The 27,201-nt window shown below is 43.9% G+C and overlaps 1 protein-coding gene across 4 annotated transcripts in view; it reads left to right on the forward strand.

The window, feature by feature from the left end:
* Positions 1–27,201, forward strand: part of LOC147684983 (mitogen-activated protein kinase kinase kinase 3-like) — a 424,161-nt gene that overhangs the window by 330,223 nt on the left and 66,737 nt on the right. For 2 of the 4 annotated variants that reach the window (XM_086940880.1, XM_086940881.1), the window contains exons 6-10: positions 924–1,037; positions 4,086–4,197; positions 7,718–7,851; positions 9,606–9,682; positions 19,230–19,297. In XM_086940880.1, coding sequence (XP_086797006.1) covers positions 924–1,037; positions 4,086–4,197; positions 7,718–7,851; positions 9,606–9,682; positions 19,230–19,297 — 505 coding nt within the window. The remainder of the gene's footprint in view (positions 1–923; positions 1,038–4,085; positions 4,198–7,717; positions 7,852–9,605; positions 9,683–19,229; positions 19,298–27,201) is intronic. The other 2 variants (XM_086940882.1, XM_086940883.1) reach the window with 1 other exon arrangement.

The raw sequence follows: 27,201 nt of genomic DNA on the forward strand, positions 1-27,201 counted from the left end.
ATTAATTTTATATTTCACTATACTACTTCACCTCTAATCCTTTATGGGTTCAGGAGTAGCGTGCTACTCGCCAAAAAAACCCTTCGATGCCTCATCAGGGCTAATAGGCGCTATATAAATGCAATTACAATACAATGCAATGATTTGCTCAGGATCACACTAATCGGTCATATTGTGAAGCTAGGATTCAAAGTTGAACCTCAGTGTTCCACAGACACTAGACTTCATCTCTCCCAGAGAGGGAAACGCATGAAAGTACGTGGAGCCAGTTTGAAGCTGTTTGTTTTGGCCAAGATCCTCTAATGTACAGAGCACTGTGTACTTTACTCCTTTCCAAGGGCCAGCGACGTGCCGCCTCTCCCGGCCAGAGTGTTGGGTAAGCACCGGCCATCTGTACTGAGTAGAATTCTTCGTCTTGGGTACGAAATGCTTACAACCCTTGAATCCACAGATCGTAAAGAAGGAGCCTGTCAAGTAATTGGTATTCATCGTCTGCCAAATATATTTTATACCGGCTGCATGAGTTCTTTAAATATATATTTTTTTCCTACAAAAGTAAAATGGCAGCTGCGTGTGGCGATGTCATTGCCAGAGGGAGCAGACTCTCTGCAAGGTACAGTATGTGACCACTGCGAGGCCAGCTCCCATAAAGCAACGAGCCAATGCTGGCTTATTGTGCATAGCGTTTTATATGTTCTGGCTTTAGACACATTTATGTGTCGGTCCCGCTGAGAGGGCAACACCCCGCTCCATGTGACCCAAAACATCCCGCTCGAATCAAGCCTCATCTTTTCCTGGATCCCCAAACATCCGAAAAAAGAGATCCTACTCGGACAACCCTGTGCGTTTAGAAGCATTGTCGCGACTGTCGCAGGTTGCACTCACCACATCTGACCCTACTGCATTCATGTTGTGTGTTCCAGCTGCTGATACCACTCAAGTGCCAGGAAGATTTGGACAAGGCAGTGGAGCAACTGGACATGAGCCCCTCCATGAAGAGCCTGAGGATCATCGTCAAGCCCCAGAAGAAGTCCACGGTGAGCATGAGTCTCTGCGCCTTCTGCACAGTTAAGTGAGGTCAGGGGAGAGGAGGGCGTATCGGAGTGCGCAGGATAGTCCATTGTTGCGGAAGTCGCTACTCCTGGAGTTCTGATGGTTTGCCATTCTCTTTATTACTAATCATATTGTACTTTTATTCCAATAATTGAGAATATATTCCAGTGGCGCTATGTTTTCTTTTCTATACTTTGTTGCCCAATTTTTATTTTCCCATGAAACAATTCTAAAGCTATCTGGATTCCAGCACATTGCATTATACTGAGTTATGTGCATGTGTATAATGCATTTCCCATATGACCTGTATCACTTTCAGAATCTGGGCGCCATTTACGAATCTAGAATTCTCGTTAACGTATATTCGGCTGTCTTTGATACTGTATGGAGTGGGTAATTTTGAGTAGAGTCAGCAAGTTAAGCATGGGTTTATTGATTACTAATAATGGATTAAAATATTTTAATATATGGCCATTTATTTACAATGTGTCGAGGCCATAAAAGCGGAAATTATGAATCAGAAGAGGACACAGTATGCATTGTGGCTGAGCTAGTATTCTACTCATCAGGTTTACACCGGTTGTTGTTTATTTTAATTGGCATTTGCATAGCTCACAATCTACAATTAGTGTAGCTTTGCAACACGGTTTAGGAATGTGGGTATGTCAGTTTTAATGACTTATGAGGTGCTTGGAGGATGAGACCAAATGTCTGTACCAAATTCCTTAGGGTATTGCTGTGGGTTGTGTGGGTGTCCATTACCAGTGCACATTATTGACTCAGCCCATGAGCTACTGGTCTTGCTACTGGGAAAGAACCAAGGTTGGGGTTAACTCCAGAATCAAACAAAACTAACCAGCTTTTGTAGTGAAGTTGTAGTTCCAAAGATATGAACCAGACCCACAGCTGACCCCTGAGGGTATTGTCTGAATCCTTTGCATTTGGTTGCTGCTAGGAGGACTGTTCGGCTTCCCTTATAGGGACTGTAACAGTCAGCGGCGGCTCACTGCTCTCTGAGCAGTTCCAAAAGGAAAAATAAAATGATAATAATGCAGGTATTATTTTATTTTTCCGTACTCGCTTAGGTGCGGGCGGGGCGGGGCTGGCTAGAGCAGGGGGAGTGTACATGACGGTATAGCCGATCGTCTTGGGCCGGCCAAACAGTCATTCGCACTTAGCATGTTCTCAACCTGGCTGGATTGGGCAGCCGGGTTTGGAACATGTCCTGGCGTCCAGTCCCTGTCTGAACACCGAACCAGGCCACTCAGACCAATCACGAAGTTAATGTCATGCTGGTGACAGCAGCGTTGTGATTGGCTAGAGGATTCTGGGAGTCTGTGTGCTTCTGTGCTGCCAGGAGTCAGAAGAGAAGAGGATGGAGGAGAGGCAGCGGCAATACCCAGGTAAGTGATGTATATATTTTTTCATTTCTCCTTACCGTTCCCCCAACCCCATCACGCGCCGCCTCCCGTTCAGTAGCAGATGCCACTGCTAACATTCTATGGCTATTGAACAGGGTTTGTATCCCTGTTTTTCTTTGTCACGAAGACAAGGGCTCGAAACCCACCTTAAAGACATTCAGTAGTTAGTGCCACTCAACTCTCAGTGTAAAATTGATGCTACATCTGTTCTCATTTATTTGATTTGTTATTAAAAATGGAAAAAAGTGCTTTATCTAAATAATCTCAAGTCAATTTAAATAGGCTGTTTTAACTATTTTAAATGCAGGCTTGGAAAATTTTAAAATCTGAGTGTCCTAATATTTCGAATTCCAAAGATGTGTTGCATGTTGTGTGCGTACGTTCTTTAGTACAAAATACAAAAACTATTCTTTACTCTGTTTGTAAAATGTAGTTTCTTTCCACTACTTGAAAAGTCTTTTGGTAGTTAACCTGTTTCGTACCAGCGAAAGCTAGGTTTTGAAGACTTATGGCATAAACTACAAGTAAAAAGAATAGACAGAGGAAATGCCCAAAAGCCCAGTTGGTCAGGCCAGGCCTTCAGTGTCATACATCACAACATTCTAGTTGGTAGACTGAGATACTTCGGAGGTGGAATTGTCATCCTTGAGTAGACATCTACATCAGAGGAGAACACTGCTGAGGTTCATAGGGGTCGTCCCAGATCCCCTGTTTTGCTCTTTGTAAACATGTGTTTGTTGGAAAACCTAGAAACAGATTTTGGGTTACATTTTTGATTTGATAGGAAATTTTGGTCAGGTTATCTTTATTGGCTACTGGCCATACCTGTCAAATTGGTGGAATCGAGGGATTCTGTTTGATGTCGGCTCAAGGATATACGACCATATTTAAGCAGTTTCTAGATATTCCTCTATAAGATTAGATATCTGCAGATGGTTCCTCCGCTTCAGAAGCTACTTGCTGTACCTCTCAGACCACCATTGTACATCTTCCCTATCCAGTGGGATGCATCATCTCATTAAGTGATTGCTGCAGTTGCAGAATGCCTCCTCTTGACTGGCCATATGTTTCAGACATCATCAACCCATGGCCCATTCCTGTACAGCTGCACTGGCTTCCAGCGAATGAGCTCATCAGATTGTGTAGTGTGCAATGTTCGACATTAGATGTATCCTTTCCTTGCAAATAGAAGTGAATGTTGAGCTCCAGAATGCACTGTGGTCTCAAGCATGGAAGGCCTCTTTGTGGTTTGAACGTTCACTCCTACCGGCAGAGGTGGTGGTATCTTCTCAGTGCAAGCTGCTGTAGTCCTAAAGCATTCTCCCCGCTTCACACAACTTAAGGATATTTAAATTCGTTTTTCTTGCTTAAGGTCTAGCTGGTTAACTTGGTGCAAGTGTATTTTCTCATCCCATCAGATCAGCACGAAAAGCCCTCTGGCAGTCGAGCACTACATACCATGACATGGTATAACCTACAGAGTTTTTACTAGCCTACGGTTTAGTGCCACAGTTGAATCATACACATTTCTTTGGATGTTGTTTGTTGTGCTGTGGTACTTCTTTATGCTGTGTTGTGACATTAAATCTCCTGTTTTGTCATGATTTGTAGTTTCTACACCCCAATAACAGTAAGCAGCATGACATGAGGATATCCAAGTCGATGGGGGACATTATGGGCTCTCTGTACAAGGACTCCGAAAGGACGCGGAAGTACTCGACAGGTAAGCATAGGCATTATTCCGGCCGCGTTAAATGGGACAAATGGCTGGTTCCTTACTTCCACTTGCAGATATTTGGTTATTGTCTGGCCTATGCTTTTGCCATTTGCACAAAGAACCCACCCAAAAAGACACTAGTAAACAGAACCTGCTTTGAAGAGTACAACAGGGGAGTCAAACCTGGCACACAGGTGCATTGACTTTGGCGCCTTTGTATATTGCACAGGCGTTACATTATAGTGAGCACATGGGCATATATTGTAAACATGTAGCCCAGGGGTTCCCACCCTGGGGTGCCCGCACCCCCAGAGTGTGCGAGATGCCATTTCAGGGGGTGCAACAAAGAGGGAAAGTATGTACTGTATGCATATTATAAATCTGGTGAGACTTTTATAGGGGATGTGAACATTAATCAAACATTCCCTTGGGGTGCGGGGCATAGAAAAGGTTGGGAACCCCTGATGTAACCTTTAGAGAATTATGTCTGAAATAGTTCTACATCAGATACTTTTTCAAGTCTACTGCTCCAAACTTATCAATGCTGAGAATAATATTACTGAGAATGCCATTATAGTAAAAAAAAAAAGCTAGACAATAGGTTGTGTTCTATCATACAGCTGTGCCGAACCTTAAAACTCAATGTTATCATAACTCTCACCTAACAGTAAAAACAAAGCTAATCCTACCTCTTGCCACACCCCAAGGGGGTGGCGGGTAGGCAGATCCAGGTGCGGTTTCAGTTGACAGTGTGTGAACTCCCACAAACTCTAGAGTTTGTGCCTATCTCTGAACCCCTTCAACCCTACAAGCAGTCAGAGGTTCACTCTAGCTAAGTGATGAAGGAACTCCCTCTCCAGAGAGGTCAGGGACCAAAACAGCTGCGCCTCAAGCGTACTGAGTGAGAGGGTACATTTCACTGTGGACATCTTATCTCCAATGCCAAGTTGTATTGTGTTTGTAAGTCCACATTATGCAAGTAGCGGCTGTCAGGTGGCTTTCACTGCAGGACCTGGGCAGCTTTAAGGATTCCTAGATAGAATGTTTATGAATTCCCAAACATTGCCCACTTACACCCAGGCATATGAGTATGTGTAGTGTCTTTTCAAGACAACCCAAAAAAGTCTTATTTCAAAAAGTTGAGTTTTTTAAAGCACAAAAAATAACTTCAAAAATAAGAAGTTTCCAAAGCTCTTCTGAGGTCTATGAGGTGGTCATAGTTTGTTTTCTCTGTGTTTGTCTCATGATAATATAAATATCAAACCAGCATTGTCGCGATTATTTGGATGTGGGTCATAGACTTGTAGGCACTGCCTCTGATGCTGGTTTCTTCTGGAGGGCACTGAAATACGGATTTCTTTAGAATCCTATTGCTCGCCATCAGAATCCTGTGGAAATAAATGCTGCTGTGCTGCTAAAACAGGGTTCAAACCATAGGCTAAGAAAAAGCATTGCTTCTGTGTTTAACTACTCTTGCTGTTTTTTCACATATTCCCTTTGGGCAGAAGGAGCAACGGTTTTCACTCTGACTTTTCACGGCCCTTTTACACTGTATACAGCAACAGTTGCTGTAAACAGTTCTAATACAGCTGCGAGGTTTCTGTGCCTGAATTTTCCTGACACTAAAGGATGGCAGAAATCGTGTTTTTTTCTTTTTTTGCTTCAGTAGTGTTGTTGCGAGAAGTTATCTGTGGTGTGTATTTGGTGAATTTCATGAGCCAGGCCTGAATTTAGGCCTGTTTCTAAATTAAACAGTAACTAGTGGTTACGAACCACATGAAGTGGGTCCTCTAGGCGCTAAGTTAAGGCACAGGTTCAGCAAAGGTTTGGACCCAATGTTTTTTTTAAGTAGTTGAACTGTTGCAACACTGTATTTTATTACCTTAGACAGTGGTAAATGGTTGCTTGTCACAGGAATTTTCAAAGCATGCACTGCTTTCTGCTGGAAATGTATCTGCAAGTCCTGTCAAGTCGTGAGTTCCGTCAGCTTCCGAATTGATGTTCCGTATTTATGGGGTCTGCCACATCAATATAGAGGCTGATGGAACTCATGACTCGAAAGGACATGGGGGCAGATGTATCAAGGTAATTTTGAGTCGCAATCGCTGCGATTCGCAAAAAAGCAGCGTTTGCGACAAAAAATTAGCAATTTGGAATGTATGAAGCAAAATGCATAGCAAAATTAAGCAATCGCAAAATTTGCGATTCCTTAATTTTGCGTAAGAATTTAAGGAATCACAAATTGCGATTCCTTAAATGCTATTTATCAAGCATTTCAATTTAGCGATTAGCCCTTAAGAAATCGCAAATTACCACCAACTTGTAGTTGGTGTTAATTTGCGAATTCTTTTACAAATGCACTTTTTGGCATTTGTAAAGGTGCCATATGGCGCTCATACATGCCCTTAGGGCTTGGATGTGCGCCATATGCGCACACATGTAAATTTCAGGGGTGCAGCAGGGTGTCTCTAAGACACCCTTGCACCCTTGAAATCATTCTCAATTTGCGATTAGCAAATTGCGAATCGCAAATTGAGAATAACTTCCCATTCCTTCCTATGGGCCTCCTGGCCCATAGAAATGAATGGGAAATTATTCCTTAATTGCGATTAATTGCTAATCGCAATTAAGGAATTTTAAGAAATCGCTAAAAAATAGCGAATTTTTGCAATTCTCAAATAGCGATTCTCAAAAAATCGCTATTTGAGAATCGCAAATAGGTATCTTGATACATCTGCCCCTTGGTCTTTACGCATTTAAGATACAGAACCTTGTGGATCGCGTAAGAATCCCATGGGCAAGACGGCACCGTGCAAACACCGCCCCGCCTTTTGAGAGCTTGTTTCCTCCGTGATCTACCGACTGTATATGTCCAGTATTATATCCGCTTGCAAAAACCTTTGCGCCTTGAGAAAGCCCCAGGCTTGCTCGCCGAGAGGATACAAAACATGTGTTGGCTGTCTTCTCCTTTTCTCTTTTGGTAGAATTTCTCTACATCTTAAGAAAAAAAAACATAGCAAAATAAACAGCTGCCAGTTACTTTGGACTGTGGTACCCATTTTGGGATTACTACAACAAGAGGATCTAATTATCCAGCTCTGTCCTTCTCACAATTCATGGACTTTGCCTTAATGGGTTAGGGTTTCCCATTTGGACATCTGGTTTTATTCCAGTATTACCCGTTAAACCAGAACGGACCATTCCCAGGACATTTCACCCCTTGCTGTTTTCCTGGAAAGATAGTGTGCCTCATGACACAGAGAAACATGCAGTCCTCACTGACTTTGACTCATCTGCTAACTTTAAACCAAACATTTATGAAGCTGTGTGATGAGATGATGCGTTGGGGCTTGATTTCCCAGGAACAACTGAATGTCGCGTGTAGGATTTTCTGTTGTATTGCGTCCTGACTGCGTGTGATTGATCTTCTCAAAAGGGTCAACTGCAACACACACAAATGGGAGCAGCCGATAAATTGGCGGAACTCTTGCCACTTGACTCAACAGTTTTTTCACGGTGCTTGTAGGTTCCTTGCAGACCGGTCGGAGTTCCCCGCCCCCTGGAAGTGTGCCAGAAGAACAGCAGCAGATTGCTCGACAGGGCTCCTACACCAGCATTAACAGCGAAGGAGAGTTCATTCCGGAGACTATGGATCAGAACGTAAGTGCCACTAGAATCACACCCAGTAGTAAAAATAAGTAAAAATGTGATTTCTAGAAAAAGAAAAAAGTTAGTATGAAGAAACCATTTTCCCCTGTGTCCTGTCAGATTGTTAACCTGGATTTATTGGTTTGAAATCAGCTAGGAAAATGTATATAATGAACGCATAGTCAATCACCTATGTAGGAAAAGCATTCAAAGACTAAGACTAGATTGTTTGCGTGAAGTGTTTTCAACTTTCCGAATGCAGAATACGACTTCTACCCAATTATTTAATTCTTTTGCAATTGCTTAAATGTATTGCTTTAATGAAATTGCAATCTCGACCTCCAATGTCTTCTTCTGATTGTCCACTTTAGGATTGATAATCACTAGCGGCTAGCTTTCAGTTGCGGTAAACCATTTAAATTAATACAGCACATTGACAGAAGGCATCAGAAATATCTTTCATACAAAAAAGCTATCACTTTCATCCTGACGAATGTCCACTGAATAGCTATCTGGGGCCGAAACTGGCCAGTCTGCATTTTTTATTAGAACATTGGAATGTTGGGAGCTCCCTTAAAAACAATGGAGTGCTCCGGGCTTATAATGGCTGGTATATGCCCGGAGCTCCAACATTCCAATGTCTCTTTGTTCACAGCTCTTGCTGTGAACAAAGGCTTCAAGGACCCAGAGGGGATTCCAATCCCCTCATGCTCCCATAAGGCTTTGCTCTTTTTTGTTAGAACATTCTGCCTTCTAGTGGCAGAATGTTCTAATAGCCTTATAGCCCTTCGTAGCTGGGCTATACCGGCTATTAAAGTCCCTCTCCCTTGTTAAAGGCCCTCGCCTTCGGCTCGGGGTCTTTAACGCTGGAGAGGGCCTTTAATAGCCAATATAGCCCTCTACAGCGGGCTATAAGGCTATAGTATGAACATGCCTTTATCATATTACTTGTCACTGGGTATAATCGCACAAATGTAATAACATCCATGTTAATACCAAATTATATGAATTATGACACATTATCTTGTACATTACAACTAAAAGCTCGTGGGATATGCTTGGTTTTGATGCACTATGTTACTTGTTCAAATACCTTTCTTGCCTCCAAATAACGAAGTTAATTTTCTATTTAAATCTGTTAAAGTATGGAGTGCTCCTATGGATCTTGTCTCTACATGTGTGGTTACTATGTTGATTCCTCCTTTTAGTGTTTGTTTTCTGAAGTTTAGTTTTTACTTCCCTGCAGTTCTTGTCTAGCGCCCCTTTTTTATTAAACTCTGCTTTAAGTGCCTGCTGTGTTGCCTGTTTATTTCTTTAGCCTTCTTTGACCACCTCAACTATTTCCACATTTAACAAACATCTCAAAAAAAGAAAATGTAAGAAACAAAATTAATTGTATTCATTTGGTTATTAGGTAAGACCTTTGATGTTTTCCAGCATTTAAACAAAAATATTCTGCCAAAATGTGTTGGAAACTGTCAATATTCCATTCTGAATTCTGTGTAACTTCTCTCCTTCTGCTTCCTGAGCCTGGAAGTATGTTGATATGGCAAGAGACATCAGATTCAAACTTGCATGTTGAATGATTTTCCATAATCCCACTTTACATTTGCATTTGATGAGAAACGTCGTAAAGTTGACAAAAAAAGGTACTGCCACCAAGTTTATAAAGAAAGTGTAGCACTTGTTTGCTGTTGTTGGATGTCTTTGTACCAAGCAGCTTGCTATACACTGTCTCATCAGGCTGCCTCTTTCTCTGTCCTCAGCAGTTGCTGGATCCGTTCATCAGCCCCGCCGATTCCCTTTCTAGCAGCTGCCAATCCCTCGACAGATCCGTGGACAGGTATTACTTTTCTCTCTGTCCTTCCTTGCTACAAGCCATAACTATTAACGTTTATCTTGTGAATATAGGTTTACCACTGTAGAAATCAAATATCATTTCTGTTCCAACAAGTAACGTCTTTGTTTGCCACAAAGCCAGAGAAAAATAAAAAGATGTTTTTATAAAGTAGAAATATCATTCATACTGCATTATCTATAGATGTTTGCAAAATAGTTTTTTTAGCTGTATCTTTGGTTCTCTGTTTATTGACCACTGAAGGATAAAAGGCTAGGACCTTATTTAGAGATTGGTGGGCGTTGGGCATCTGACGAATGTATGACGTTACAACGAATTCCGTTGCAACGCATGCCTTTACCACGCATGCGTTACAACGGAATTCGTTTTCCACGCTTAACCTTTACCTCGAATATTCCTTTACCACGCATACATTTACACCGTTTTTTGTTGGAAATGTATGCATGGTGAGGGCATACTCTTGATAAAGGTTAAAACTCTCCGCTTACATTCCCCCAGCCTCACTCCTTATATTTACCCTTAACCCTTAATATATATATATGTATTTTTCTAAAATACCCCTTACCTTTTAACTCGCCTTCCCTCCATCTTCTCTGGTTACGTCGGTCGTACGTCGTTAAGAGGAAGCGGAAGTTACTTTCCGTTTCCTCCCTAACGACGTTGATTGCTTCAGCTTCGGTTTCGGCTTTTTCTTCGGCTCCTCGGGTTAGTTTTGTTTTTTGGGGGGGAGACACCCCCAGCCCCCCTTTTTATCCCAGACCTTTATTTTTTTTTATGGGGGAGACCCCCCAAACCCCCCTTCGTTTTTCTTTTCATTTACCACACATGATTTTACTACGTATTTCGTAGTAAAGGTATGCGTGGTAAACCCTTTCGTTGTAACCACGCATGCGTTGTAGTGCATGCGTGGTAAATGATTTCTTGGAAACGGCTTCGTTGTAGAGGCCGTTTCCCGCTAAAAAGAACCGCTTGTCCCACCTGACCTATTTCAATTGTGTTGAGTCCATGTACACTGTAAATAAGTCAGACAGGACATCTGCAGCTTATTGGGGGATGTTGTCCATCTGCCAAACTCTAAACATGGAACCGTAGCTATTCCGCCAGAATTTGTGCACTGTAGACACCAGTTTCTTCAGGGGACACTCATTCCGCTGATATTTCACACCTATCTAGCCCAATATGATCTCTAAAATGACTGGTACACAAACGTTATTAATTCATGTTTAGTCAACAAAAATCATAGCGGATGTCAAAATGCACAGAGAAGGCAAACTTACTTTCCACATTACAAACATAACCAATTTCTATTCCAAGACAATGGCTGTAAAAAACAGTTGCTTATTAGAACACTGGAATGTTGAGAGCTCCATTGAAGACAATGGAGCAGCAGCAGCCTAAATAAACTAGTATGGGCCCACTGCTCTCAACATTTCAATGTTATAACACACAGCCTCTGCCCTGCTCTTTCCCCTGCCTCTGGGAAATAAATGGATTGGGCAAGGAAAAGCAAAAGGCCGAGGCCGTGCTGCAGGGCATATCGGAGCCTTTGCCCTCCCTCTTCCCGTAGCTCACAGTCACTGGAGCCTCGGAAGGATGGAGGGGGAATGCTGCTCAGCTCCTGGATCTCCCTGGTTTGGCTGAATGAGAGCCTGTGAGAACCAGGGGCTTTAACAGCAAGTAGCCAGTTAAAGTAAGAGGGAATCCCCCTCTGACATATAACGCACCTTAGCGAGTGCAACACATTAACTAAACAACACAATCACTTAAATTAAGTATTTATTTGCACTTTTCACATACTCATTGGTCCTGAGGAAAGCCAGTTTTAAAGCAAAAAAGGCCTGGCTGAAACATGTAGACCACACAGGACGCAGGAGGTCATAATCCATACTCCAGTGCGTCTGTCTGCCTTTTAGCTGCTAACAGGGGCCCAGTAATTAAAGTTTATCCATTTACCCTCGGGTACTGGGCACCACTGTATAGCTTTTTAACCATCACTTTCTCACTCACTACACTGCACACACAGCAAGAATACCAGCTCCACAGTAATCTGGCGTCGAAGCACACCCGGGACACATTCGGTGTCACTGTGGTGGGCCCGATGATGAAGCATGCCACCAACTAGGTTGGTGGGTGAGGGCTTCATGATCAAACATAATGGTTTGCCTGCACACGTACCTATTCTTGAGTCTCTAACCACAACTGAGCTAGCTGTTCAACAGTCACAGCAACAGCTACGAAACAAAGGCTTCGGAGCATCGAGGATGTTAACCCCCGTCAACTCCAAAGGCAATTGTCTTTGTTTTTCTAATTAGGACATTCAGCCCTCAAGGAACAGAATGTTCTAATAAGCTTACAGCCCGCTTTAGCGGCCTATCCCCTCCATTTAAAGCCCACTCCGTTGTTAAGGCCTGGGCTGAATGCTAGAATGAGCCTTTAATGGCCATTGTAGCCCACTACGGTAGGCTATAGGCTATATTATTCAAGGAAGTATACCCACTTCTTCAAGTTTCCAGTACTTCTCCGAAGTTCCAGCAGAAGAATTCCATTAGAGCTTATGGGCAACCTAATTCTCTTGAGTCATATTCCACACAAACATTCTTTGTCACAGTTCAAATAATGTAAATGGCGCGAAACTTCAAAATCTCACATTCACATTCCTAGCCGTATGCTCTGGGTCTACACTTCAGTCAATGGGTGGGAAGTCCCCACACCTTCGGAAGAGTGCCCTCTTACACGTACGTGATTTTGGGAAATCAATATTTAAGCATGGGGGTGGGGCTAAGTTACAGGTAACTGCCTAGTTCACCACCAATATGTTTTATGCCCCTTTATTTTGGAATTATTGTTTGAGCAATGCTTCATAATGGGGAGAACCCACTCCACTCTATCACTATTAACGTTTTAATCTTAAGAAACAATAGAAACGCAGCATAAAAACACTTTCTTGCATGGTATTCTGTGCCATTGTTGTAGGGAGTCTGTCCTGGGGATGGCGAATAGATGAAAAATGGATTTAAATAATGTATCAAGTAAACAGACAGAGACAATTAGTGTATTGTATTGGTATTTATGCCACACCCTTAGCTCCTGGTTGACTTCCAGACTATAAGCTACTTTCTTTCATGCTTATTTTTCTCTATATCAACACACGCTAAATTCTGTTATTTCCATGGCCAGTAAATGAACAACAATTCACCAGTGTCTCCACATCACAAGGAGTGTTTGCAGTGAAGTGAGTGTCGTTATTTTGTATATCGGCCCAGCAAAAATTAGCTTAAGTGATAATGAGCATAAGCCTTCAGAACCACACGGATCTGAATTATGGGCATTAAATCTCCTAGTAGTGTCTGCCATTGCCTCAAACCCATGAAAGTCCATAAGTATGTTTAGAATGAGAAATACGTTTTAGACTGAGTATATTCAGTGGAGCGGCCTGAAATGAGTGTTCTAAACTAGATGTGTCCTTACGTTTCTATCTTGGCCCCTGGTTCTGAGGACACACATAAGCCAATATAAAAACAGTACACAGCCATTGAGCTGGCAAAAAGGCTGGAACTGAGTTTAGGCAAGCATGGTATCCGACTAGGAGGGGCCGGGCATTTGGCAACTGTTGAGGAGAGATCCCTTGTCCACCTTTATACAACCACTAGATAGTTTCAAGCGATAGAATGCAAGGAGTTATACCACAATATCATAGTTAGAACTTTTTTTTATCATAACACATGCTACCACAATCTTCCAGTTCACAAAACCAGAGTTAGCCAGCAAGGTGGTTCAGTGAGTTAGCGCTTGCTTTGTTACAGTGATTTTACGGTTGTACATGCCAGATAAAGCCCAACCCTACCTAAGTGAGGCCCTAACACCACTAGCTCGAAGCAAAATACTCTTTATGAGACTTACTGCATTAGGTATTGCTGATTTCAATCCAGCATGGGCCCGTAAGGGGGAAAACACAAAATGCAGGCTGTGCTCTCATATGTGGGAATCCTGGTTGCACCTCCTATGCTGCTGCCCTAATTTTCACAAAGGACATTGACAACTCCTGCGCCCGATCGGTATTGAGTGGGTGAAGGCCATCACTGTCACCTCAGTAGAGGCAGTGGGTCTGAGAAAAATCCAGCTGTTACCTAAAGAGTGAGTGTACACAATGGAGATAAATACATACTGTGGTGGGGTGGTTGAGTGGTGTAGGATATAGGAGTGTAGTTTGGATGTGGATGCAGGAAAATATATATTGCTAAACATGGTGTGGAAGAGTAATGTTATTTAGGTCTTTTTGTGCAAAGAAGTCAACCAAATTACCCTCTGGATTGACAACTCAGTTTGACTGAGGAAAATCAAGACCTTAATCTCCTTCACTGGTTATGGTTGTTTTAAGGACAAACCTGGAGACCTGTAGTGTCTTAATTTAAATGGCCACTGTACTATGAGGCCTTCCAATGAAAGGTGTTCTAATGATTGGTCCATGTAAACATTTACAAATAAATTTGTGGTCTTAGTCCAGCTCCTGATATGTGAGCTTTGCTTTTCTTATTTTGGGATTAATGAATCTACTCATAAAAACATCTTCATCACTTTAGAAAATGAACTGATGGTGCCCCATTCTTCAAAGCGAAAAGAATTTGGAAAAAATGAAGAGGGTGTGGCTCAAGTCTAGTGACACTGGCATTTTAGAAGTAATTTGCATATTTCTGTTGCTAGAGCTCTAATTGTTCACATGCTTCTCTGAAAGGCCTCTCTCCAGCATGCCCAAAACCCTGCAAAACGAGAAGAATCAGAAGAGAGACCTCGAGAATTCACCCAATACTTAACAATTTCCAACAATACCCCCGATGCATTATTCCTTGGTACCTCCCAAGTATTTATATTTCCATTACAAACAGCTTCTCCCCAGTGTGTGTGATATCTGAAATTGTTTCATGTAGAAAGGCCGAGCCAAAGCATAAATACTGGGCCAGGAGACGAAGACGCTCTCAAAATTGTCGCGTTATTGCAAAATAGAAAACACAAGTAGGCCATTGTGCCAGATAAAATCTAGCCAATATATATCTCATATTATCAGACTAAAGCATTAAAAATATTGTCAGAGACAGTTTCCAGCTAAGCAAAGATGTGTGGCCCATCTGATTGCCCCTAGCATCATTTTGATATCTGGCAACCCTAACACTGCCAAACCATGACAAAGCTGTTGCCGGGCCTGGCTATACTGAGCACAGCACAGTTACGTCATTATCGCCACTGCACGCTAACCATGGTTGGTATCAGCAAATGTCAGGGTAGGTGTAGCATGGTGCCGTTTCCTGTGTGGTACCATAACCTGAGCCCAGCCTGGCACTTACCAATTCATTGACCCTTACCTTATCCCGAATGAGATGTGATAAATGTTTATGAATTCCCTTTATGCAATTTTCTGTAGGGTATAATCCATTCGGAGGTGGTGTTAAATATTATTTAGTGTATTAAAATTGGAAACTGTTGTCACCTAATATTTTTTGTGAGCCTTCGCTATTTACTAAAAAGTAGGGTGTGAGTTGTGTTTTATATTTGTAATACCTACAGGATGTCGTAGAATTTGAGAAATACTCTACTTACAACAAAAGCTCAGGTCATTTAAAAATAGTTCAGTTTTTGTTGACGCGCCCCCCTCCCCGCACAGACCGCACTGTGCCTAAAACAGAGGCAAATAAAGAAAGTTATAAGTCAGAAAAATATAACACAGGATTAATAGAAATGGTATGGAATATTAAAATTTGTAAAATTAAAGGAAACTCGGTGGTGCTCACTTACTTCACAGTGTGAAATCAGGAGGCAAAATCCCCTAGCAGACATAATTCTGCTAGACCTTACCTCCTTTTTGGGCTAACAATGTGCCATGATACAGTACCCAATAAGGAATCTTACGTACTTCTTGCACCACATTAACCACCGTTGTTTGCAGGAGGGGGTGTGGATTCTGTGTTTGCTGTTATGCCGTTTTGCCTTGTAATCTGTTTGGGGAAAATGTTGGATAGAAGCTGTTTAAGCAAGAAACTCAATGTGTACAAACTAATATGTGAGGAAATAGGTGTCCGACCGTATTGCTCTACAATAAATAAGAAAAAATATTTGCGAAGGACGATAAATGGTATCCCTTGCCTTTTGAATCTAAATGTCACATCAAACAGTGCAAATTTAGGGGAGGTCAATTGTGTCAATTTTTATTGGAGTAAGGAAAAACAGCCTTAAAAAATAAATCAATTTTAGAAAAAAAAGTCTACCTTGTTTCGACTAGACAAAAACATTTGCTTCTACTACATTTAGGGATAAAGTGTCAAATGCTGCTGAGAATTTTTTTTTTTTAACTCTTTATTGAAAAGGCTCAAGGTCTCATGCAATACATGGCAGTGATCAGAAGATATATCGCAAACATCAGTACAAATGTAGTGACAGACTGTACAGTAATACAGACGGCATTAAACCAACCCCGCACGCTCCACCCGGTATCTACGCCAGGGGCCCCACACCTTTTTCCATTTCTTGACACACCCTCTGGCTTTATAGACGGTCTCCTGCGCCCTCTGGAACCAATCCAGGTCCCTGATCCATTGCTCCCACTGAGGGGGTGCCTGCACCCCCTAGTTGCGGGCTGTGTTTCGTTTCGCCACTCCCGCAGCAGTAGCCAACCATATCTCATTATACCCGGTCCAGTCAGTAGCCCCTCTTATCATTAGCAGCAACCACCTCAGATCCATCAGAACTGACGATTTTACCACTAACTCCATTGTTTGTGCAACTTTGGTCCATATACGGACAGTCCCAGAGTATGTGGAATAAGGATCCCTCACCCTGGCAGCCCCTCGTGCACAAAGGCGACAAGCACCTTCCCCAGGAGAACAACTGAGTGCATGAATAATAAACCCGGTCCAGTATTTTAAGCTGCACTAGGCGAATCCTAATCGCAATTTCACGAGGGCTCTGCACTGCCTCCTGACAGTCGTCGTCCTATAGGCTGCCAATATCACCCTCCCATCTCTCCCACATAGTCGCCAGGGTGTCAGGCATGTTATTTATGAGCTTGCGGTAAATGATAGAGGTTAGCTTTTTCCGGAATGGGGTCAAGCAGGAGTCTGTCCTCGAGTGGCGAATATTCTGGGAGCGCTGCGTCTGTGCGTATGGATGTTCGTAAGGCATGGGTGAGGCGCATGTAGTGGTAGTGTTGGGTGTTGTGCAGTCGGTACTCTTTTTGGAGGTAAAGGAAGGATCTTGGTGCATTCCTCTTCCACACATCACCCAAGTAGTCAATCCCTATTAGCCTCCAGCCCTTGAAGCCGGTCAGTCTAGACACCTCTGTGAGCGGGTCGCCAAACCAAAGCGGCGTCCTACACGTAAGGGTACTCACCCAGCCCAGGAATTTATTGGCCTCCCTCCAACACTGAATCACCACCCCTGTATGTGACGGGAGGTTCTTACAGCGCCTCCTCGTGTACAAGAGGGGCTTGCAGTTGCCCCCCGGCAAAACATGCCTATCCACCCTGTACGCCGGCTCTGCCCTATCTGCGTAGACCCAGTCATTAACCACCAGCAACTGTGAGGCCCAGTAATACAACTGAACGTCCGGGAGGGCCAGCACCCCGTCGTATACCCCCCTAGTGAGCTTTCGCAACTCTAGTCTCTGGTTCCCCCCGTCCCAAAGCAGCATCCGCACTGAGAGGGCGATGCGTTTAAAAAATGCGAAACTTGAAAAAATAACTAATTTACATATGAACGAAATCTTTTAAAATGCTATAGCCTTGTCCTTTCTGGCAATATTGTACACCAGTTATTTCGGGCTGTTCTACATAGATGTACGTTTACATAATGAGCAGCAGTTTGACAGAAGAACTCGATTAATATTTTGTATTCTTTGTATGAAACACGTCATAAAATGTTACCAAAAAACCACTTCAAGTCTGTTTACTACTTATTCTTTATCTGAATTTGTTCAATGACCTTTGGGAACATCTTCTGCACCCCTAGTTCCAGCGCCACTGAAAGGAGGGAGAGGTGACCAGTTAAATGGAATAAATTCTCCGAGGAGGCTAACTTGAAATGCAATTATTAAAATAGGATAAGGAGGACATGATCCTTCTGTGTTCAGGATCCAGTCTTGTATTAGGGCATCAAAAGTAGGGAATATGCAGGGTATTGTGCCCTCACCCACTCTAGGGTGGCACACCCACGACTCTGCCCGTTCCTCGCCCGTGTTTGGTGTGATACAGCACAAACGGGCTTACCTTTAAAATAAGGGAAATATTTTTCTGGATAAAAATAATTTTAAAAAGGCCCTTTTCAAGGTGATATTAAGCACATCTTCTCCATGGACGTCATTTAGGCGTTGCAGCTGCGAACCTTGCCTTACCCTATGCGACCCCTGGCACTGCCTTTGCGACCCCTGACTTCAGAGGTGGTAAAGGCACTGCCAGGAACACAGGGGCAGCTCGTCCTTATGGATTTTGGTTGAGAAACCACTTTTCTTGTTTTCAGCCTTTGTTTTTTATTACACTAATAGTGAATAATGTGATATTATTCACTATTAGTGTAGTATAGAAATGGTGTACAGTTAGCTGGAATATGACCCTATCTGGCAGCTGAGGTAAGTAAAAAGTTATTTTAAATGTAAGTTCTGTGCATGCTTGAGGGTGAGAATGTGTATATGTAAGAGAGAGTGTGTGGAGGAGTGATTGTGTGTGTATGTGTAGGCATGTGTGAGTTAAAGTAAAAGTCGAATGGCGTGTGATGTCACTTCCGCTACCCCTGACATTTTGGTGAATTGACGTCCAGGATCTTCTCTAAGTTTGACAATACTTGGAAAATGGTGGGGACCTTGTGAGTGTTAGAGGGACATGGGAAGGAAGACATTTTGAGGATGCGCAGCCATTTTTTTCAGTGCGGATGGAACGGTGGAGTAGATTTATCTTCAAATTGAAATTGAAACCCAAACTCTAATGCAGGTGTGTTGTCAGTTGTGGAGTCTCTGTACTGATCGCGGAGAGACATTTGTGCTTGGAGTGGACGAAAGTTTTGTGTGTGTAAACACCATTGAGAAAAACTGTGTAAAAAAGATCTAGAAAGCTAAGCATGTTCTTGCTGTATCTGGGAGCCGAGATCCTCATCGGGCAGAGACAACGTTTATGTTGGTTTCCACAGGCAGGATGGCCACAAATAAGCAAAGATGGGGGCAAACGTCACTCAACCACACAGGGACCACTTTTCATCCAAAAACGACTGTCTCCATGGTGACTGTAAGCTGTATCTTGACAGTAGACAGAGCTGTGACTCATGCCTGCTCACTGCAGTCTCCATGGACTGCTGGAAATGTATTAGACTCTTGCGAAACAATCCCTTAATTGCATTTTTTGGGGACTCCTCCAAATCTTAGTATGTTTTTTTTAATATCTGGAAGAGAGCCCAGTGTTCTGTTGGAAGCAGTGGGGGAGTATGGATAAGAAAGTAACACTGGTAAATGTATCAGCGGCTTTGCTTGGTAACATGGTGTTTGTATTCTGATTTCCAGTCCGGCCTTCACGCAGCCAGCTGTTCCAAGGCGAACGAGTCAGACCACCGACAGCTTGGAGTGCCTGGGTAAGAAGAGCACACTTTTTGCATTTAAGCCTTTTTGAGGTCTCCCACTGAACATTTACCAAAGAGTTTCAAAGCATTCAAGTGAACTAACTTTTGTACATATGACCATGTTTCAAAGACATCCCAAACATTAGTTCATTTCTTTAGGTTAAATATAGACACACACTTGAATGTCCTGAGAAAGCGGATTTGCTGATTTTTGTTTTCACAGGAGATTTTTTTAAATAATAAATCTCAAGGTTTTTGATTGTTTTACTATGTGCTTTGAATAACATTGCTTTTTAATCCTGTAAATAACAATTTAACACCTATATAGTCTTTCCAAATGACCTACGATATTCTTAAAAAAATCAATTTAATCTTCAAAAGCCCTGGTGTAGATCTAATTATTAAATATCCCCTTAGGTCGTACATGTTATTTGTGCGCACAATGCACACTTGTGTTGCACCATACGTTTTGCATATAGCCTGACTCAATATCCCGTCACCATTTCTTCACAAACCACTCACATGACCTGATGAAATGGACTCATATGGATATTAAAATGTGCTGCCTAAAGTTGCAAACACAACAGGTGATGGACCGAATGTGGATCAATGTCACACACTCACCCCAGTCCAAAGATCTGGGCCCAAATCCATCGTTTTTTTTCACTCCACACCACCCTGGGTTAGACAATGGCGATATGCAAATCAGCTCTGACCCTGTGCCCCATGGGAACAGTCCAGTCCGAACTACTTATTTGGACTGGGGTGGGTGTGTGACATTGATCCACATTCGGTCCATCACCTGTTGTGTTTGCATATTCCGCCCTAAGTGCGCCGGGGATGCCCAGACGTGGGTCCCAGGCACTCCACACCACTGGAGTCAAGCTAGCCGGGCTGATGAGAGGTGTCACCTCGAAACCGGTCCGGTCCTCGGATGCTTGATTCCGTTCTGGGAAGGACATGGCTTTTGTAGTTCGGACTGGACTGTTCCCATGGGGCACAGGGTCAGAGCTGATTTGCATATCGCCATTGTCTAACCCAGGGTGGTGTGGAGTGCAAAAAAACGATGGATTTGGGCCCAGATCTTTGGACTGGGGTGAGTGTGTGACATTGATCCACATTCGGTCCATCACCTGTTGTGTTTGCATATTCCGCCCTAAGTGCGCTGGGGATACCCAGATGTGGGTCCCAGGCACTCCACACCACTGGAGTCAAGCTAGCCGGGCTGATGAGAGGTGTTACCTTGAAACCGGTCCGGTCCTCGGATGCTTGATTCCGTTTTGGGAAGGACATGGCTTTTGTAGTTCGGACTGGACTGTTCCCATGGGGCACAGGGTCAGAGCTGATTTGCATATCGCCATTGTCTAACCCAGGGTGGTGTGGAGTGCAAAAAAACGATGGATTTGGGCCCAGATCTTTGGACTGGGGTGAGTGTGTGACATTGATCCACATTCGGTCCATCACCTGTTGTGTTTGCATATTCCGCCCTAAGTGCGCTGGGGATGCCCAGACGTGGGTCCCAGGCACTCCACACCACTCACTAGAGTCAAGCTAGCCGGGCTGATGAGAGGTGTTACCTCGAATCCGGTCCTCGGATGCTTGATTCCGTTCTGGGAAGGACATGGCTTTTGTAGTTCGGACTGGACTGTTCCCATGGGGCACAGGGTCAGAGCTGATTTGCATATCGCCATTGTCTAACCCAGGGTGGTGTGGAGTGCAAAAAAACGATGGATTTGGGCCCAGATCTTTGGACTGGGGTGAGTGTGTGACATTGATCCACATTCGGTCCATCACCTGTTGTGTTTGCTTAAAGTTGCAGGCACAATATGTAAATGTGAACACATTCACAATGATTCACAAAGATTTAACTATGAGTAGTTGTGCCTTAGTCTTGTAGTACACCTGAAGTACTTTTGAAGTCAGGACTTTACAAGGCAATATCAATGTCCTCTTTTCAGTATTTGTAATCGGTCGCTAGGCACCTTTTTACATACAGAGTCTTACCACGCTGTGAACAAAATTTCACATCTCTCACTGCTATAAGTCCTAATGGAGACTTTGTAAAAATGAAATTGTATTCGGCTACTTGAATCCTTCTAACTATAATTTGAACAGCAACTAAAGAGTTTTGTGGGATTTTGGTAAGCAACTACTTTGCACCACCTTGGTATTTAATTTCTGTAAATCAAATTAAAGGTATCAAATATTTTGAGCACATTATGCTCTAGTTCTTCCATTATATCAGTAGATGCATACCTGGGATAGTTTAATGTTGACCTGGCAGCTCGTCAGATACTCTTGCAGGGCAAAGTAGTGACCAGGCCTTTGTCTTACACCCCAAATTTCACCCCCGCCTTTCTCACCAGCCTGCAACATCTTTGTAGCTAGATGCTCCAGTATCAATGCTCATGAATCAGCAGGGTGCACACTCCTGAGAATGCAAGGCTGACTCTACTTAATACATGGTTGTCCTCATCTGAGAAATTATTTTTTCTGATAGATGCTTCTATAGGCCTATTCCTCACCTTTTGAATTTCTCCATGTGTCAGACTGGATGTGAAAACTTCGCAATAGCTCTTCTGCACCTGGTGGTCCGCTCCATCTCGGTGTCCAGTTCTACTCTGGACATGACATCATTGGAGCCATATAGTGCCACCCTACTCCTGATGTTAGTTCTCTATGCCCTTCGATGCAGATCTAGGAGTGCTCTCTATGGAACATTTTCCCAAAAAACCATACCATTTGCAGAGGTCTTCTTCTGTTGCTTGGGCCCTAAGCACAATTCTAAGTTGTATAACCAATGCAGCCTCATGTAATCCAAGGGCATAACAGAGTGGGAGACAAAGCTGTTTGTGGCATGGATGCATGGTAAGCACCTTATCAGCACCATTCACAGTCCAGATCGCCACCCTCCTCCAAGTCTTCAAATAAAAGAAAAAGCACAACAAGCCACGGAGTTGTGAGAATTCAACAGCCAGATACAAAAAACAGCGGAGTTGCAATCAAGAGGTTCAAATTGTCAGGCACTGGCTTGTTGCATAGAGTGGTATCCCCTGCCTGCCAATTTCTGTTCTGCAGGTTCTGCGCTATACACAAGCGGTATGCCCTTTCTTCAGCTCCAACTGTACCAGCAAGTCCAACAGCTAAACCAGGCACTGCAGCAGTACTTATTTTTATTTACAATATAGGGTCTGAAGCAGATCCGTGCCCACACAGGCCCAGCAGCAATCCCTTAACTCCTCCTTCACATCAGTACCACCCTGAAAACTGCTTTAGCTTTCCCTTAGGAGATCATATGCAGCCTTTGAGGAGAAAGGTATCAAACTATTTAAAGGCCTGGCAGATCATCACGAAGCACCCGTGGAGTCTACAAATCATAGTAATGGCGTACGCCATTCCTTTTCACCCGTTCCCACTCCTCCATTCCCTTCTCTCCCCCTCCCAGTCAGGGTAGCACATTCACATTCTCCCACAAGAATATCCAGCCTTGCTACAAAAGGGGTGGCGGAGTTAGTATCAGAGCAGGAAATTGGGTAGGGATGTTAATCTAGTTCTTTCTGGTGCCCAAGAAAGATGGCAGGCTGCATGAACCCGTTTGGTGCTCTACTCACCATTAACAGCTTTAAGATTCACCACTATGCCTATGACACCAAACTCCACTTGAAAGTCTCCTCTGTTTCAGACATTCAATGGCTCACACGCGGCTTGCACATCATCCAGACCTGGATGTCCAGCAAAAACCTGAAGCTCATTGCAACCAGGGTATAATCCCTGTCAATTGCAGAGAAAAACAAATAAGATACAGTACAAACCTGGATCAATTACATGAACTTTGACAGCTTCCAATCCCAACTTTCACTGAAGGTCAAGTTACGTGGATTCACCCTAGACACCAACCTCACCTGCAAAGAACACATTGGCAACAAAACAAAAAAAGACAGGCTGGTAGCAGCTCTTTTTTCTAAAGAGAGTCAACCCGTTTCTCTCAGAATGCACCTTCAGGACTGTTGTCAATGCGCTCGTTCTCTCGCACCTGGAATGGTGGTAATGCCCAAGTCTACGGGCTCACTGGCTGCACACTGGATCCTTTAGGGGCTTTCTTCGTGACGCAGCATATCTCATCCAGGGCCTGAAGAAATATGATCAAATCACGCCCATCCTGATGGAATGCCATTGGCTTTACTTGCCAGCCTGCACCATCTTTTAAACCAGCTGCATCATTTACAGAGCCATCATGAGCAGCACCCTGACTTATCTTGCAGACAAGATCGCCATCTCTGGTGGTTCTCGGCACACCCGCAGCCAGGACACCATCAGGCTGCAGACTGATAAGTGTAACAAATTTAAAAAACAAGGCAGCAGGGCTTTTCCATCTATGGACCCAGGATCCGAAACAACATCCCTGTATCCTTCAGTAGCATTCCAGCACTTCTCCAATTTAGGAAAGAGTTTAAGTCTTACCTTTTTTAAAGAACACTGCATCACAATGCATTAGCCATTTACAACCCAGCTTCTTCTGCTGTTACTCGTTGTATTTATGGGGCCTAGGAGGTGGTGCACTGTGAGTGTGCCCCCTGACAGCTTTTGTCTCTGCGCCCACGTCTGTAATATGGCACACACGCAGAGGCAAAGGAATTCCTTCATTTGCAAATGTCACACCCCTATGCAAATGAGGAAATGCCCTCTGATGGTAACGTTGGCCCTTAGGTGGGTCAGCACTATCGGTATTAATGAAGGGAATGCACAAGCGCCTGCGCCCCCTTCTGTAATACCAAAGTGCCCTGTGGGCGCATAAAACAGACGCAAACACCAGTCGCAACCCCGGGGTACTCATTGTAATAGGGCCCATGTTTGCAGTGTAGAATTACCATATAAATACATGCATACATAAATACTTACATCCCATTCTACACTTCAGGGACTTGAATATTTTACTCTGCAAGGAGGAATTGAAGAAATTGTCCCCGGCACAGGTTCTTCTGGCCCTAAGACTGGGTGACTGAATGGTGAACCTCGACTTGCAAGATGCTTACTTACATGTTTGATCCAGCAGTCACATAGGAGATGCTTACATTTTTTGGGGGCTCCACCCTCTAACAAATTGCGGTCTCCCAATCAGATTAACAGTGGCACTGGGAGTCTCACCAAGGTAATCGCAGTGGTATCTGCACATTTGTGCAGGAGTGGGATCTTGTTATTTCTTGTACCTGGACAATTGCGTCCTCAAGGCTGGCTCACCACAGCTGGTTCCCGATTGACTTGGCTTTATCATTTACCTGCCTAAGTCACACTTAGTGCCCTCAAAACGCCTTCTGTTCATAAGGGAGGAGCTTGATAAAACATTTCTCAGAGCCTTCCCTCCCTCTCCGGGGATACGGGACATTTGGGATAGAATTCTGGTGTTTCAGGAGGGAGCTCGTGTTCCGGCCCTGTTGGTCTTTTGCCTACTAGGCCTGCTGCTCCTTGCTGCCTCCTGGCAACCCCAGTCCCCTGGCAAATGATGTTGTAACAGCAGTGTTTCTGTCTGCAATGGTTCAAGTACAGCAGCAATCTAAATGACAACCTCAAGATCTCTCCAGATGCTTTGGAGGACCTCCAATGGTGCTTGGTAATGAAGAAACTCCGCTGTGGTAAGACTTGGCAACTGCCAGCAGTAGCCCCATGGTGATGGATGCCTCCATTTTACAGTGCAGTGCCCACTTGGAGGAGCTAGAGAACTGAGAGGACTTTGGTCTCTAGTGAAGCAGGCTTTTCCCATCAAGTGGCTCGAGGTTTGGGCATTTCATCAGGCTCTAAAGCTGCCGTGCCTTTGAGTTTAGTCTACACAGATACTTATGGACAACTAGGTTCAGTGGGTCCTGGATTCTGTGCCAGGAACCATTGAGACTTAAGCCTGGGCTTGTGAGCACAGGATTTAGCTGGTTGGCAATCATCTAGCAAATTGTCATGATATGAGAGCTGGCATCTTCAGTCGCCGTCATCTTGCACACCATGAGTGATGCTTTTATCTGGAAGTGGTACAGTCCATCTTTGCTCCCTGGAGTCCCCCTCTGGTGGACCTTTTCCCCACTCACAAGTATATGCAGTGCCCCCTGCTTAGTGCTTTTCATTTTCTGTTCCAAGGAGCCCTGGCGGATGCTCTCTGCATAACATGGGGCTTTATCATACTATGTGCATACCCTCCCATCCCTCTAATTCTTTGGGTGCTAAGGAACCTTCTCCAAGTCTGGGCACAGATATCCTGATCACTCAAGACTGACAACAGACAGTGTGTTATGGAGACCTACTACACCTATCTTTGTTCCCCTCTTCTTCCACTAACAGCTTACTTCCTCTCATAGTCGGAGGGGAAGCAGCCCAACCTCCGGAGCCTCCACCTTCACACCTGGAGATTAAGCAGGGACATCTGAGCTCCTTTCATCTACCACTGGAGGTGATAGATATCTTTCTGTCTGAATGTCATCCCATTAAGAGGACGGTTCACATGGGCGATGGTACTGATTTGTTTCCTGACCCTCTCATGGTACATCTCTCAGAAGTGTTGTGCTTTTTTTTAGCCCAGCACAGTTGTACATTTTGCACTGTTAAAGGTTACATTTCATCTTTGTTAGTATTAATTTTTCTACTAGACCAACCTGCTCTGTTTAAGCTCCTGATAGTTATGAGTTGTTAAGGTACTGTTATACATGTTTCCCTTTTGCCTGTTCATTATGCCTCAGTGTGACCTTAATTTGGTTCTAACATTTCTGATGGGGACTCAATTCAAGCCTATGCTTAGCTGCCAGTAGTAGGTTTCAATCAATTAATCAGTGGAATTATATAGCGCAACTAATCACACAAAAGAGTATCCAGGCCCATTATGGTCACGGTGGAAATGGGGACTCAATCGAAAAGCCAGGTCTTAGGTGCTCTCCAGAATTCCAGTAGAGAGGTGGAGGTCCATAGCTGCAGAGGGAGGTTGTTCCAGGTTTTTGATGTAAGGTAGGAGAAGGAACGTCCCCCCCCCTGTTGCATCGGTGGATGCAAAGGGTGTGGGTGAGTGAGAGGAAGGCAGAGCATAGTTGTCTGGTAGGATGATGGAAGTTCAGGCGGTGGTTGATGTAGGATGATGGAAGTTCAGGCGGTGATTGATGTAGGTTTGTCCTTGGTTGTGCAGTGTTTTGTAGGAATGGGCCATCAGCTTGAATGGGCATCTCTTCTGTATAGGGAGCAAGTGGAGTTTTCTGAGCTGGAGGAATGTGTGGGTCTGTCTGGGAAGGTCTAGGTTGAGTTCGATGGCAGAGTTCTGTATGGCCTGGAGTCTCTGCAGAAGGTGTGTGATGATCCCTTTGTAGAGGGCATTGCCGTAGTCTTATTGGTTGGTGATCAGGGCCTGAGTGACGGAACGTCTGGTGTTCAGGGGAGCCATTTGAAGATTTTTCTTAACATGCAAAGTGTGAAAAAGCTGGTATAGGAGACTGCGTTGATCTGCCACTTCATGGTCCCTTTGCTGTCCAGTATAGTGCCGATGTTTCTGGTGTGGCAGGTCCGTTTGGGTGATGGTCCTAGTGCTGAGGGCCACCAGGAGTCATTCCAAGGGGTGGTATTGTTGCCGAAGATCAGCACTTCCATTTTGTCTGTATTGAGCTTCAGGTAGGTGTCCTTTATCCAGTCTTTAATGCTCTTCATGCACCTATGGGAGTTGGTTCTTGTGTTGGTGGGATCTGCTGAGAGCGAGAGGATGAGCTGAGAGTTGTCTGTACAGGATATGATGTCTAGTCCGTGAGACCTGACAATGTTGGCCAAAGTGGTCATATAGATATTGAAGAGGGTGGGGCTGAGGTAGGATCCTTGGGGGACACCACAGATGATGTCCTTGTGTTCGGAGGTGAATGAAGGTAGACAGACTTTCTGCGTTCTTCCTATGGGGAAGGAGG

Source organism: Lissotriton vulgaris, chromosome 10 (genome assembly GCF_964263255.1).
Source record: "Lissotriton vulgaris chromosome 10, aLisVul1.2, whole genome shotgun sequence".
NCBI classification, from domain to species: domain Eukaryota; kingdom Metazoa; phylum Chordata; class Amphibia; order Caudata; family Salamandridae; genus Lissotriton; species Lissotriton vulgaris.